Source organism: Tachyglossus aculeatus, chromosome 1, assembly GCF_015852505.1.
Source record: "Tachyglossus aculeatus isolate mTacAcu1 chromosome 1, mTacAcu1.pri, whole genome shotgun sequence".
NCBI lineage: Eukaryota > Metazoa > Chordata > Mammalia > Monotremata > Tachyglossidae > Tachyglossus > Tachyglossus aculeatus.
This window is the reverse complement of record NC_052066.1, coordinates 168,172,174-168,188,036: the sequence shown is the minus strand read 5'-3', so window position 1 is coordinate 168,188,036 and position 15,863 is coordinate 168,172,174. Positions and strand designations below refer to the sequence as shown.

The window sequence follows — 15,863 nt, the reverse complement described above, 5'->3', positions numbered from 1 at the left end:
TTAGACTGTGAGCCCACTGTTGGGTAGGGACTGTCTCTATGTGTTGCCAATTTGTACTTCCCAAGTGCTTAGTACAGTGCTCTGCACATAGTAAGCGCTCAATAAATACGATTGATTGATTGATTGATTGATGTCACTCCCCTCCTCAAAAATCTCCAGTGGTTGCCTATCAACCTTCACATGAAGCAAAAACTCTTCACTATCGGCTTCAAAGCTCTCCATCACCTTGCCCTCTCCTACCTCACTCCCCTTCTTTCCTTCTACAGCACAGCCTGCACACTTTTCTCCTCTGCCGCTAACCTCCTCACTTTGCCTCATTCTCGCCTGATCCACCGTCGACCCCTGGCCCACGTCCTACCCCTGGCCTGGAATGCCTTCCCTCCACACATCTGACATACTAGCTCTCTTCCTCCCTTCAAAGCCCTACTGAGAGCTCACCTCCTCCAGGAAGCCTTCCCATAGTAAGCGCTTAACAAGTACCACCATTATTAATACTATTGTCTGAGTAGAACATAATACATTATCCGAAGGAACAGTTGTATGCATTTCTCAGTATTGATCATGGTGTAATTACTATAATGTGAGTCCTTAATGCAAGTTTTCAAAAACATAATGCCCATGATCTCAGAGAACTGTGTACATTATTATAATTATTATTTTAGTATTACTATTATGTTACAAACTTGTGTCTATTCATGCCATCAGTAATGCAACAAATAAATACTAATTCATAACTCAACATTAATGAATGCGGGGCAACTTTTTCTACTGTTCATCCCCTTTGGAAGAAGTAGGCAGATTGATTTAGATTTTGTTTAGATTTTTATTAGCCTTTTCCTTCCCTATTTATTTCAGTTGAATCAGCTCCCGGGAATTCATTTATGTCCTTGTAAAAGCTCTGCAGCATTATATTGTACACTGAGCCAAGGGCTGACCACACACACACACACACAAAAGTATATTGTAGGGAGTTGATGTATTCAGCACTTCACAAGTAAATGATTGGGGGAAAAGAGCTTAGTCATGTTTGCATTTGATTCCTGGCTTCAAGCTAGAGTCGAAATTAGATTTACTTCCAAATATGCAGAGCACATGTCCATTCAGATTTTAACAAGCATATATTTCCTGCAGATCACAAAGCAGTAGATGAGGAGTTAATGAAGGCTATGGTTAGGCAAAGAAGCTTCAAGGTTTTTTTGAAACTGTCTAGAAATTAAAGTCTCAAGTCTAAGACTAGCCTGCTTATGATAAAATGCAATGTGATTTAATCACTGAACATGAAAAATCAGCATGGCCTAGTGGAAAAAGCACAGGCTTGGGAATCAGAGGACCTGGGTTCCAATTCCGGCTCTGCCACTTGCCTAGGGCCAGTCACTTCATTTTGCTGGGCCCCAGTTTCAGTACCTCTTCTCCCTCCTACTTAGACTGTTAGCCCCATGTGAGACAGGGATTGTGTCTGGCCTGATTAACTTATAGCTACCCTAGTGTTTAAAACAGTGCTTGACACATAGTAAGCACTTAACAAGCACCATAATTTTAAAAAAGTCTTTCCCAAACCCAAGTCCATAAATGCACATGTGAATAATTACCACCATATGCATGCCTAGGCATGCCTACATCTACTTTCATACACACACTATTGACTTTTCTGAAATTCCTAGTATTATCAATTTATTTTCCATGATGCAACTCTATCTTGTCTTACATACATTCATCAAATGATAAAAACTTGTTATTGACTGCACCTCAGTCAATATAGCAATATCATTTATTTCCCTGAACATTCTGTGTATAAGGATTGTGTTAATCAGCAATTTAAAAGCCACCCTTCTCTGCCCCACAGCTCTGTACATATCCATCTGTAATTTATTTTAATGTCTGTCTTCTGTCTGTAATGTCTGTAAGCTCTTTGTGAGTAGAGATCATCTATAGCCACTCTTATTGTATTTTGCTTAGCACAGAGTAAGTACATAATCAGTGGTGCTTACTGAGCAATTATCACGTGGAGAGCACTGCACTAAGTGCTTGGGAGAGTACAATACAATAGAGTTGGCAGCGCCCCCCCCCCCCCATCAAACACTCTTGCCTAAAGACTCTAAGTCATAAAATGGGCGAGAACAAAGTAAAAATGCTTAAAATCTTCTTTATCTACTCTCTGTCCCCTAGCCTTCCTTCCTCCACCCCTCAAATAAGGAAATAGAAAGTTTGAAAATAAATCACCTGCAACTTCCTTCAGTTGTGTACCTCTTGATATGCCTCAGCTGGCAAGGCTCAGGTGAAACTTATCTCTCCTAATTAAGGCGGGGTTTTCCCCGAGGCATTTTGGGAGTAGGGCAGGACGTTTGTTCTTTTCTCCTTTTCTGAGAGGAGTCTTTGTGAGTCTTTCTTCTTTCTGCCCCGACTCAAACTACCCACTTAGCACGACGGCAACTTCCCAGTGAAGTCAAGGTTTGTTCATAAAGTCGAATTTAGCCATGCTATTGCTGGGTGAAAACCGAAGTCAGAGGTCTTTGGGTAATTGGGTTTGAGTTATCAGTCATCATCCAAAAAACAATTTTCAATGCTGTAAATGGTCCATTTCAACCAGTCAGTAGCTGAGTGACTCTGTTCCATCTGTAAACTCATCCTTAATGAAGGGATTGGTGGAGGTCATTATATGTACATTTTAGTGAGGCTTGTTAAGATATTAATAGTTTTCTAGGTGTCCAAGCACCGTGCTAAATGCTGGGATAGATAAAAGGTCATTGGATACGATGTAGTTCCTGCCCTACAAGGGGCTCAAAACTTAGGATGGAGGGTGGGAATCTTATCCCCATTTTACAAATGTGGAACCTGTGAAACAGAGAGGTTAAGTCACTGCTAGTCCTCTGGACTGTAAACTCCTGCTCGACAGAGAAGGTGTTGATCTGCTCTGTTGTATTGTACTCTCCTCAACATTTACTACAGTGCTCTGTACATAGTAAGTACTCAGTAAATATGATTGAGTTAACACAGAGAAAAGTGTCAGTGCTTGAGTTAGCACTAGGTCTCTTACTTCCCAGTTCCATGGTCTTTTCACTAGGTTTCACTGTCATTAAAAAGGTTATTTATGTGCCCAGTGCAGTTACTTACTTGCCTAGTATATGCCAGGATGGATGGGGACTGCCAAGATGATGAAGAGGTTCCTTTATAAGATAAAAATGAGACAGTACAGTATATTCAAAGGTATACCTGTCTTCAAGAGACTCCAATGTAACTTTCAACTTTCAACAACAACTCTCTCCTCGACCCCCTCCAGTCTGGCTTCCGTCCCCTTCATTCCACGGAAACTGCGCTCTCAAAGGTCACCAATGACCTCCTGCTTGCCAAATCCAACGGCTCATACTCTGTCCCAATCCTCCTCGACCTCTCAGCTGCCTTTGACACTGTGGACCACCCCCTTCTCCTCAACACGCTATCTGACCTTGGCTTCACAGACTCCGTCCTCTCCTGGTTCTCCTCTTATCTCTCCGGTCGTTCTTTCTCAGTCTCTTTTGCAGGCTCCTCCTCCCCCTCCCGTCCTCTTACTGTGGGGGTTCCCCAAGGTTCAGTGCTTGGTCTCCTTCTGTTCTCAATCTACACTCACTCCCTTGGTGACCTCATTCGCTGCCACGGCTTCAACTATCATCTCTACGCTGATGACACCCAGATCTACATCTCTGCCCCTGCTCTCTCCCCCTCCCTCCAGGCTCGCATCTCCTCCTGCCTTCAGGACATCTCCATCTGGATGTCCGCCCGCCACCTAAAGCTCAACATGTCGAAGACTGAGCTCCTTGTCTTCCCTCCCAAACCTTGTCCTCTCCCTGACTTTCCCATCTCTGTTGACGGCACTACCATCCTTCCCGTCTCACAAGCCCGCAACCTTGGTGTCATCCTCGACTCCGCTCTCTCATTCACCCCTCACATCCAAGCCGTCACCAAAACCTGCCGGTCTCAGCTCCGCAACATTGCCAAGATCCGCCCTTTCCTCTCCATCCAAACCGCTACCCTGCTCATTCAAGCTCATTCTATCCCATCTGGACTACTGCACTAGCCTTCTCTCTGATCTCCCATCCTCATGTCTCCCTCCACTTCAATCCATACTTCATGCTGCTGCCCGGATTATCTTTGTCCAGAAACGTTCTGGGAATATTACTCCCCTCCTCAAAAACCTCGAATGGCTACCGATCAATCTGCGCATCAGGCAGAAACTCCTCACCCTGGGCTTCAAGGCTGTCCATCACCTCGCCCCCTCCTACCTCACCTCCCTTCTCTCCTTCTACTGCCCAGCCCGCACCCTCCGCTCCTCCACCACTAATCTCCTCACTGTACCTCGCTCTCGCCTGTCCCGCCATCGACCCCCGGCCCACGTCATCCCCCGGGCCTGGAATGCCCTCCCTCTGCCCATCCGCCAAGCTAGCTCTCTTCCTCCCTTCAAGGCCCTACTGAGAGCTCACCTCCTCCAGGAGGCCTTCCCAGACTGAGCCCCTTCCCTCCTCTCCCCCTTGTCCCCCTCTCCATCCCCCCATCTTACCTCCTTCCCTTCCCCACAGCACCTGTATATATGTATATATGGTTGTACATATTTATTACTCTATTTATTTATTTATTTATTTTACTTGTACATTTCTATCCTATTTATTTTATTTTGTTGGTATGTTTGGTTCTGTTCTCTGTCTCCCCCTTTTAGACTGTGAGCCCACTGTTGGGTAGGGACTGTCTCTATGTGTTGCCAATTTGTACTTCCCAAGCGCTTAGTACAGTGCTCTGCACATAGTAAGCGCTCAATAAATACGATTGATTGATTTTAGCTTTGAAGCAATGATAAACTTGTTGGTTACCGTTTTAATGGACATGGCCAAACAATTCTGAGATTCCCTGCAAGGTTTTGCTTCTCCCTCCCTTTATTGCTGCTTCATGGGGAGAGACCTCCTTATTGGGTTATCCTCAGCGATCTCTGATTTGAAATGGAAAAGCAAGAAAGCTTATCTGGAATTCCATTAATAAGCCAACTTGATTTTAATGACAATAATAATAGTATTAAGGAAGCACTGGATTAGATAATCATCAGGTTGAACATAATCCCTGTACCATGTGGGGCCTAGAGTCTTAGGGAGTGGGAGAACAAGAATTTCATCTCCATTTTACAGATGAGGAAACCGAGGCCCAGAGAAGTTAGGTGACTCACCAAAAGGCACACAGGAGTTGAGGTAGTGCCAAGGCTTTGTGTTCGTGTTTCTGTGGCGTTAGTGAAATGATCATTTCTGCCCCAGTGGCAGGAGCACGGGCCTGTGAAATACAGGACCTGGGTTCTAATCCCGGCCCTGCCACACACCTGCTGTATGACATCGGGCAAGTCACTCAACTCCTGTGTCTCAGTGCCCACGTCTTGCCTCTGGCCTGGAACACCCTACCTCCTCAAATATGACAGACATTTAGTTTCCCCGGCTTCAAAGCCTTATTGAATGCACATCTCCTCCGAGGCCTTCCCAGACTAGCCCTCCCTTGCCTCTGCTCTGCCTCCCCCCCTTCAGCCTTGTCCTGGCTTGTTCCATTTATTCTCCCCACTCCCAGCCCTGCAGCATTTATGTCCTGTAAACTGCAATTTATTTGTATTGATGCCTGCTTCCCCCCTCTATACTGTAAGCTGGTTGTGGGCAGGGGATGTCTGTTTATTGTTGTATTGTACTTTACTAAGCTCTTACAGTAGGGCTGTGCACACAGTAAATGCTCAGTAAATACATATGTAATCTGTGAGCCCCATGTGGGACAGGGATTTTCTGGCCTGATTAATTTGTATTTACCCCACTGCTTAGTACAGTGCTTGGCCCATAGTAAGTGCTTAACAAACAAGCACCACCTTTTGGTAGGTGCCCCAGCTGCTAAAGAGTCATCAGCTCTCTTCCTCCCTTCAAAGTGCTACTGAGAACTCACCTCCTCCAGGAGGCCTTCCCAGACTGAAGCCCCTTTTTCCTCTCCTCCTCCCCATTGCCCCCTTGCCCTACCTCCTTCCCCTCCCCACAGCACTTTATATATTTATACATATTTATTACACTATTTTACTTGTATATATTTACTACTTTATTTTATGATGTGCATATACATATAATTCTATTTATTCTGACGGTTTTGACACTTGTCTACGTGTTTTGTTGTTTGTCTCCCCCTTCTAGACTGTGAGCCCATTGTTGGGTAGGGACAGTCTGTAGCCGATCTATACTTCCCAAGCACTTAGTTCAGCGCTCTGCACACAGTAAGTGTTCAATAAATACGATTGAATGAATGAATCCAGTTTCTGTTCACGATCAGTAAGTGCTCACTGTTCTCTTTCTTCCTTCCTGCAGCCCGAGATGAGAACGTGGCCACCTTCAGGGGCTCCGAGTACTTGTGCTATGACCTGTCCCAGAACCCCATCCAGAGCAGCAGCGACGAAATCACCCTCTCCTTCAAGACCTGGCAACGCAATGGGCTCATCCTCCACACGGGCAAGTCGGCTGATTACGTCAACCTGGCACTGAAAGATGGAGCGGTCTCTTTAGTCATTAACCTGGGATCCGGGGCCTTCGAGGCCATTGTGGAGCCTGTGAATGGCAAGTTCAATGACAACGCCTGGCATGATGTCAAAGTGACCCGCAACCTGCGGCAGGTAATGGTGGACGGGAGGGAATTATGGAATGCTCACCTTTGAGACGAGGTGGGATTGAGGGCAGGTGAGGGGGATGCAGAGAGGGCACCCAGTGGAAGGTGGGGATGGGGAGTGGACTTAGTCATGGTTGTTGTAAAAGCAGTTAACCACTTTGCTCTCCAGGTTTACCCAAGGAAAACTGTTAAACTTAGCTCCATTGTTCTTTCTTTTTCCATTTTCACTTTTTTTAAAAAAACTTGAATAGATGATTAAGCTTGTGACAACTTTACTTTCATCTCCTCTTGCTATGCTTTCATTTTATCAGTTTCTTAATTGCATTTGAATCTTATCAGTAATATTATTGTTAAAATTGAATTAGGAATCCAGTGTTTTGAAGCCACTGCTCAGGATTTTTTCTTTCTTCTGTTTCCTTTTTAAATTGTGTTAACCATTGCCATGATATAATTTTAATTGTAAAAAAAAATCTACACTGCCTCCTCTCTCTTTTGATTTGTTTCTGGTTGTTTTTAACCTTTAGTCTTGGAATTAATTGGCTGGGATCTTTCTGAATTCCTCTGTTTCTCTGTTCTTTGGTGTTGTGATCTTTATTGCTTGTGTCTCTGCCCATGAGACTCTTCGGTTGTCTGGGAGGATTGGAACGTGGAAGGATCCAAATTAAAAAGTCAACTTTGGAGCACCTTTTCCTGGTTCTGTCCGAGCTTGGGGATCCCCACCGAATGCCTGTCCTAAGCAGGAACCTCCGTCAGGTGACCACATCGTTAGCTGAGTGAACCTTAGGCCAGGAAATGGTCTTCATTCCCATTCCTTCTCTCCCCCACTTCTCTCAAATGTTCAGTTCCCAATGCTTCCAGTGAAAGCTAATAGCTCACATACACCACCTTTTCCTGTAGCAATCTTGAGTTATTTCCTATGTGTGAGAGGTATTTACTCCTTTAATCTGGATTGACTCAGAATGAGTTTCTTATTAATCAGAATATACAATGTAAAGATCTGAAAGTTTGAATGAGGGAAGAAGTTTGCATGATGGTAAACTACATGATGTCTTTGCTTTTCTGTTAGTATAAGCATGAGTTGGAACCTAACTTTCATAGGAGTTTTTGAATGTTTACTGTCTGCTAAAGCAAGAGTTGGCAGTGCTGAGTAAACAGTACAGTTCACACATACCTAGGTCTCTTTTGGAAATACCCTTTCTCTTGCCAAGGTATGTGTGGCAGGTAAGCATCTTGGATCTCTTAATGTGCTCCATTGGTACTAGAGGGAAGGGTGCCACACCACAAAATTTCAAAAGCACAATATGAGTAGGACTGTGTGATCTGCTTTGGCCTTTTCAGCTACCCACACTCTCAGAGGTTAATTTCACCATCAGTGGTGTCTTTTTCAAATTCTAGGGACAACTATATCTAGACCCGCAAATCTCTGGGATTCTTTTCTCTAAGGCCCTAAGATCCTGGGATCTCCCCCTCCCCCTCCCCCTCCCCCCTCCCCCTCCCCCCTCCCCCTCCCCCTCCCCCTCTCCCACACACCTTATAGATAGATAAAATAGTTTTCATGTAACTATTTCCCATCCAGGAGAAACAAGACTACAACTGCCACTTGTTCTAAACATCAGGGCCTGTACCTGCTTCAGCTCTGGTCTGCTGACTGGGGAATAAAAATAGGATACTTTTCCTTCTTGGTCTAATGTCTTTGGCAGAGAGTTGATTTGCATTATGAGTAATTAGAGATTTTAAGTCATGGTTAGAAATCAGGCCAAGGACCAGCTGATCCACTTTTATGCTTCTCTGATAGCGTGATGCTGCAGAGGTTTTGACTGGTTAGTAAAGGCCTTGGTTTTTCTCCTCTAAGAATGCTTCTTATACACTCTAGAGGCAACAAAAATAAAATCCCTTAAGTTTTTATCGATTAAAATGGGAATGATTTATCATTCATTGATGCTGACCCACCTCCAGCCATGTGACACTGTGCTCTGCTACTTGGCTTCCACAAAGGAGCTTACAGAATTGTGGGTCAGGTTTCCCGCATTCTGTTCCCAACCCCAATAACAAACTTCTTGTCTGACTTTGAGCAAGATGCTTAACCTTTCGATGCTTCAGTTCCCATCTGGGAAATGGTGATTGCCATCCTTCCCAGGAGTGGAGGGTGGCTGAATATGCAAAATGCCTTATGCTACAGAATGATTATGATCTCATCTGTGGTCTCGCTGTGAGATCCAGACAATTCATGTAACGGCTCTTTTTGCCTCGAAGGTGACTATGCCTCCACCCTCTGCCAGGTATTTTTTTTTTTTTGAGCATTGCTGTCATATGTTTCTTTGTCTGTCCTGATGAATACTGCCACACAAAAAAAGAAATCTCACCCACATTTTACCAGCTAAAACCATTTGACCTTAGCGTTGAAAAATTTTAAAAGCCAAGTTTATTTACCAATAAAGGGAATCTCTATATAACCCATCTTTTTAAGTCTTCCCAAGGATTTACTTGAAAGGTTAGGACTTCTTCTTATAGAAGATCATGGAAGTGTTAATGTATTTGATAGCTAGAACATGACAACCTCAAAGATAGTTAGGTCAAGTGACTTGGCAGAAAATCTATTCGAATGAAATGAAGGCTCAAGTAGAGATTTTCAAGAGCATTCACTACCATTAATAGCCCCTTTCCATTGCTTATTTTGCTAAAAGAACTATTTTTGATACCTGTTGACTTGTGGCAAGGGGCAGGACACAGGTCACCCCCAACGTCTGTTCAAGAGCAATGATATGGCTTGCAAGAGGAACATGAGGCTAGTGATTGCAGTATTTGTATTTTGCCACCTCTTCTGCCTGCTCCTGTGCCCTGGTCATGTCACAACTTTGCTTTGCCACTGTTGCCCAGCCAGCACAGTGGAATACTGACATCCCAATTTATAGCTTCTTTAGCAGACAGCACCAGAAGGAAATGGAGTCCAGTCAAGGAAAGGTATTTTAGAATCCTTTGCTCTTTTATACACTTAACCCCATCCTCCAGTCCCCCATAACCCTACCCTTGATAGGATTCATTCTTTCTGTCTCTAGGAGAGGTGTTTATACAGTCAGAATCCCGACAATGTATTGTTAAAGAAAAAGCAGAGACTATTTTGGCTAAATGACCAACAAGCCTGATTTCTCTCTCCCCTCCCCCTGCAAAACAAAGGGTTACAAAAAAGACTAGTTTTTATGGACAGTATGGACAGCAAGGGCCTGCTAAAGCTTCTGGAGCAGGAGAAAGAAAAATAATCTTCCCATTCCTTCTCTTCTCCAAGCTTAAAAAGTAGCACAGGCCTAGGAAAACGTTGGACGCACATACTCTCTGAACCTTCCCACATATTCTCTCAGAATCTTGTCTCATTCATATTTAACAAGTGATTTCAATGAGTGTGGACACTTGATTTAGAGAAGGAGCCTTGAGCTCACCTGAGGTAGAGGCAGCTGAAGAATGAAGGAAGCTCCAATGTAGTTTTTCTGTCACTCAGCACCCTTTTCCAAGGATGCCTTTTGGGCTACTTGGAGGGGCTTGTTGGGGCAAGAAAAAACAGAAGAGGGTGAGAATGTTCCCTTTGCTTTATGGGCCTGGTCATGGGCCTGGCTATTCTGGGGAGGGAGTGGGCCAGACGGCAGAATTCATCCTGAAGATCTGTTGGAAAGTAAGTATTATTCAACTTCTCACGTGGGCCACGTTAGGAATGGATGACATTGTGAAAAAGAGAATGGAGCTTCCAAAGAGGCGTGCAGCTCACCTCCACCTTACGACTTAAACGACATGGTTTCCCAGAGTTCTGCTCCCATCGTTCCTCTCCTCTCTCCCCCTCTCTCTTTCTCTGTGTTGGATGCCTTTCTTTGAAAGACTAACACTAAATCATTCATGCAATGTGTCATTTTACTAACCGACTAATGTACTAACACCCTAACGACTCATCTTTGTTTTTAGTTTTTTTAATTAACAATCGTTCTGTTCACAATTTTTTAATTTCCTTTCTTCCCCCTTTTCCGCAAAGCACTCAGGCATTGGACACGCTATGGTAAACAAACTACATTGTCTGGTAGATATCATTCTTATTGTCTCTTATTTTGGGTTTGCCGTGTGTTACCCCTCTTTCCCTCCCTGAATCCCTCGCTCCTTCAATCTCCTTTATACTTTTTGATTTCTTTTGAGTTCACTATAAACACATTTGTGTTTTACTTTCTCTGCAAGAAAAATCCCATGTATTTCTTTTTAATCCAGAGGAGAACATAACGGTTCTGGAAATGGGGTTTGGTCATTTTGGGAGTCCATTTCTTCAATATTTTTCCTCCCTTCAATTTTCTTTTGATATGTTTGCCAGTTTAGTTTTATCTCCCCCTTTTTTTTTTAACTCTTCAGAGTTCAGATATGTTACAGGCCTAAGGTTTATGGTGCAGCCCCTGCCTTTGTTTCTTTATCCCTGTTTTCTCTCTTTGCTCTAATCTGTGTCTTCCTGACTATTTCCAACTCACTCCCTCTCCCCCTCCTTTGGCTCTCCCTTCATCCCTCCCTCTCACACCTCTCCCTTTCCCTGTCTCCAATGCCCCTCTCTCCCTTCTCCCCCTCGTCTCTCCTTCTCTCCCCCTCTCCCCCCAACCTTTCTTTTGTTATGGCAACAGCTGCTATAGGTGAACTAGCCAGAGCTCTTTCTACCTTCTACTAGTTCTTCCCCTTGACCTTGCACCCAATAGGGCTAAATGGAGCTCTTCAATTGTATGTTTCCATAAAAGCTCTGCATGGCATGATCCCATTATCTCCTGGGTTTCCCTCCCAGTACCAAAATTTGTTCATTTTCCTTTAGTCACTAACAACCTCTTAACAATGTCAAGTCAATTTCATTCCTCCTCTTTCTCACCCTGCTCTTTCATTTCCCTGCCAAACTCCTATCTTTTAGGGTTGAGGTATTTTTTTTTTTGAGCAGGGGAGGGAAGTAACTTTTAATTTGAGGTTACCATTTTTGTCCCTGTTTCTTTATTTTTAAATAATTTTGGATCAGTGCATGCAAGTGTGAAATAGCCTTTGATTCTCTCTCCTTTTTCTCTCTGTTCCCCGTTTCTTATTTCTCTCTACTACAGATCATTTTCGCATGGGTGTGCCAGAGTATGGTGTGTGCACGCTTTATAACCTCTCTTTCTCTTTCTTTCCCTCTCTCCCTCTTTTTCTCTCATTCTGTCCACCGCTTCTCCCGCAGATGTTGGCATCTGGGCGTACCTTCTTCCTTTGGGGGATTTAAAAAACTATATGGTTCTGACCCTCTTATTTTCTCCTTTTGTTACAGTTGAGCCTTTTGGTTTGGATTTTTTCTGTTTTTGGATGGTGGAGGTGGTGATGGTGGTGGCGGTGCAGGTGGGAGGGCAGGGGTTGGTGCCCTAAGGCAGTCCATGGCATGCATCATTCATGACACATTGAAAGTGAACATCCTTTCCCCTCCCCTCCCTGATGCATGTTGGTCAGCCTGCCATGAGCCAGAAGCCAGCAACAATCAAAACAAGGAAAAAAAAAAATCCATTCTCCTAATGTCTCCTTGGCCATTTTTCGCCACCACCACCAAAAATTAATAAGAATAATTTTTCAACAATTACCAACCAATAAAAATGAGGTAGAGAGTGACAGCTAACTTCCAAGGACAGTTCCCTTTTTTTAGACTGACTGATAAAAGAGCAGCTCAATTTGGTCCTGCGTATAAACGATGCAGGGGATGAAGAAGGGAAAACTAAGGCATGGGCCACTAGCCAAAACAGACCAGTAAAAGGAAGTAGGCAGCAATTCACCCCAACCCCAAACCCAACAAACACCTCACTGAATCTTTAATAAGAATGATGTGGAAGGAAGGGGAGTCAACTTGGTCTCGGCCAGACTGGAAGGTCATTGCTGGGATTTTTTTTTTTTTTTTGTCCCTTATGTTTCTCAAATAGGTGACAATCTCTGTGGATGGCATCCTCACCACGACTGGGTACACCCAAGAGGACTACACCATGCTAGGCTCAGATGACTTCTTTTACGTAGGAGGAAGCCCCAGCACGGCAGATTTACCAGGATCGCCCGTCAGCAACAACTTCATGGGCTGCCTGAAGGAGGTAATTGGTTAAGAATCTTGCTGCCTATTTTTTTTTGAGGGGGAGGAGGCTTTTGTGAGCTACACCTTGGGCAGGAACATTCCTCTCGGTCCTTCTTGAAAGCTCCAGAATCTGAAGTTTCCCAGTGGAAAACTATTCATGGTGGCTGGCTTGGTCATCGAGGACGGTAAGTTCTCAGGTGCTCATTATTTGAACTGGAGGAGAATTTCCATAATCGAATACAAGAAATAGCCCTTTCAATCCAGTTTTCAGCTGAAGCAATAGACACACATCCCGAGAAGTGAAGGCTATATGGACTTGCTTGGTTTAGTCAGATAAATAGAGGTTCCTTACTGAATCCCAGATTCAAGGGGGACATAGGGTGGAAGAGCCCTAAAGGAACACCTTAGGGTCGACTTAAGATTATTCAGTATTTCTGGACTCTGCAGGTTGTGTGAGGCACATCTGAAGATCCATGAATGCTTCCCACTCAGAGTATTTCCCACGTTTTCTCAATTAGCCAGTTTAAGCACAAGGTGATGGGTTTGGAAATGCAGTCATTCATTCATTCAATCATATTTATTGAGCGCTTACTGTGTGCAGAGCACTGTACTAAGCACTTGGGAAGTACAAGTTGGCAACATATAGAGATGGTCCCTACCCAACAACGGGCTCGCGGTCTAGAAGGGGAAAACAGACAACAAAATATAATAACAAAATAAATAGAATAGTAAATATGTACAAGTAAAATAGAGTAATAAATCTGTACAAACATATATACAGGTGCTGTGGGGAGGGGAAGGAGGTAGGACGGGGGGATGGGGAGGGGGAGAGGAAGGAGGGGGCTCAGTCTGGGAAGGCCTCCTGGAGGAGGTGAGCTCTCAGTAGGGCTTTGAAGGGAGGAAGAGAGCTAGCTTGGTGGATGTGCGGAGGGAGGGCATTCTAGGCCATGGGAAGGACGTGGGCCGGGGGTCGATGGCGGGACAGGTGAGAATGAGGAACAGTGAGGAGGTTAGGGGCAGGGGAGCGGAGGGTGCTGGCTGGGCTGTAGAAGGAAAGAAGGGAGGTGAGGTAGGAGGGGGTGAGGTGATGGAGAGCCTTGAAGCCGTCATTTATTGAGCGCTTACTGGTGTACATGGCACTCTACTAAGCACTTTGAGATAGTACCATATAACAGAGTTGATAGACCTGTTTACTGCCCACAAGGAGCTTACAGTCTAGGGTTGTACTAGGGATCAGAAAATGTTGAGCTCAATAAGCTTGCAGTCATTTCTTCTTTGTCTTGGCGTTCTTGTGTCTTTGGTGCCCACATGAGATCTTCCACTTCCCTTTTCGGCATCTCATCTCTTCTCATGTTAGGACTCAGTAAACTCCATCTCTGGACTGTATGCTCCTTGCAGGCAGCAATCATCAACTAACTTGGTTGTATTCTGTGTCCTGAATACAGCGTGGCTCACTGGAAAGAGCCCGGGCTTTGCAGTCAGAGGTCGTGGGTTCAAATCCCGGCTCTGCCAACTGTCAGCTGTGTGACTTTGGGCAAGTCACTTCACTTCTCTGGGCCTCAGTTACCTCATCTGGAAAATGGGGATTAAGACTGTGAGCCCTCCGTGGGACAACCTGATCACCTTGTAACCTCCCCAGCGCTTAGAACAGTGTTTTGCACATAGTAAGTGCTTAATAAATGCCATTATTATTATTATTATAAGAGCTCAGTGAGCACCATTGTTTGATTCTTTTATCCTTTAGCTAGTGTTTCCTCCTGTGACTAATTTAATTGCTTGAAGTGTTTAATCCTAAATCCCAATTCCATATATTCTCTTAATTTTTATCCTTTTTTCCCTGGAGTCCACACTGCTCATTCACTTCTTCCCCTAAAGAGACCCTCTACAGTGTGTTGCATTATTGTGGTGCCAGGAGAATCAATCATAATTACTGAACACTTACTGTGTGCAGAGCACTGTACTAAGAACATGGGAGAGTACAGTATACCAGAGTTGGTAGACATGTTCCCTGCTTTCAAGGAATTTACAGTTTAGAATAAACTGTTGCCTCCTTTCTAGTAAGCCCAGAAAGCGTTTAACAACTACCACAGTTTTTGTTATTACAAGGCACTTGTCTGCTGTCTGTTGGGCAAGTTGCTTAACTTCTCTGTGCCTGTTTTTTCAACCTTAAAATGGGGATGCAATCCTATTCTCTCCTACCTAGACTGTGAGCCCTATGTGGGACAGGGACTGTGTCCAGCCTGCTAAAACTTGAATCTACCTCAGCGCTTAGAACAGTGCTTGACACATAATAAGCACTTAGCAAATACCAAGGAAAAAAGAGACATGTTCCCAGGCCACCAGAAGAATACATTCTAATGGAGCAGAAAGGCATGGAGATACTGAATTTGCATATATTTACAAACGTTCTGGGAGTATAAATAATAATTCATTAAGCATTTACTATGTGACTAGCAGTGGGCTTGACACTAGAAAAATATATAAATGCCAGAGGCAACTAAAGAGTAATTAGGTATTTGGGTCCTGGTAATTAATCGGTGAAGGCTTATTTAAGAGGGCTTTGAAGGTGGGGAGAGCTGAGGCCTGGTGGAAGGGAGTTCTGAGTGGGCTTGGGAAGAGAGAAGAGCACAAGCAGGGGAATAGGGGATGAAGGGAGCTGAATTGTTTGGTGGAGAGAGATGCTGGACAGCCTTAAAGACAGTGGTCATGAGGAGATATGTTGCATCTATTCCCAAAAGGTTATTTGGGGAACTGAAATGAAGAGAAGTGAAGCCAGGGAGACCAGCAAGGAGGTTTGTAATAAAAATAATGATAATAATATGTAAGTGCTTACTGTGTGCCAAGCACTGTCCTATTCACTGGGATTAGATACAAGATCATTAATCAATCAATCACTTGTATTTACTGAGCATTTATTGTGTGCATAGCACTGTACTGTGCACTTGGAAAAATAGAATATAATGGAATTGGTATTCAATCAAATTTATTGAGCACTTACTGTGTGCAGAGCACTTGGGAGAGTACAATACCCCGATAAACAGACACATGGTAGACACATTCCTTGCCCAAAAAGAGCTTACAGTCCGTCAGAAACAGTCTTTGTCTCACTTGGGGCTTACAGTCTAAGAAGAAGGGAGAATAGGTATTG

General features: G+C 44.1%; 1 protein-coding gene across 1 annotated transcript in view; it reads left to right on the top strand.

Annotated features, from left to right (window-relative positions):
- The window catches only part of NRXN3 (neurexin 3), a 1,831,517-nt gene that overhangs the window by 502,640 nt on the left and 1,313,014 nt on the right, over positions 1 to 15,863 (top strand). The window contains 3 exon segments of the mRNA XM_038743538.1: positions 6,342 to 6,643; positions 10,652 to 10,675; positions 12,573 to 12,734. Coding sequence (XP_038599466.1) covers positions 6,342 to 6,643; positions 10,652 to 10,675; positions 12,573 to 12,734 — 488 coding nt within the window.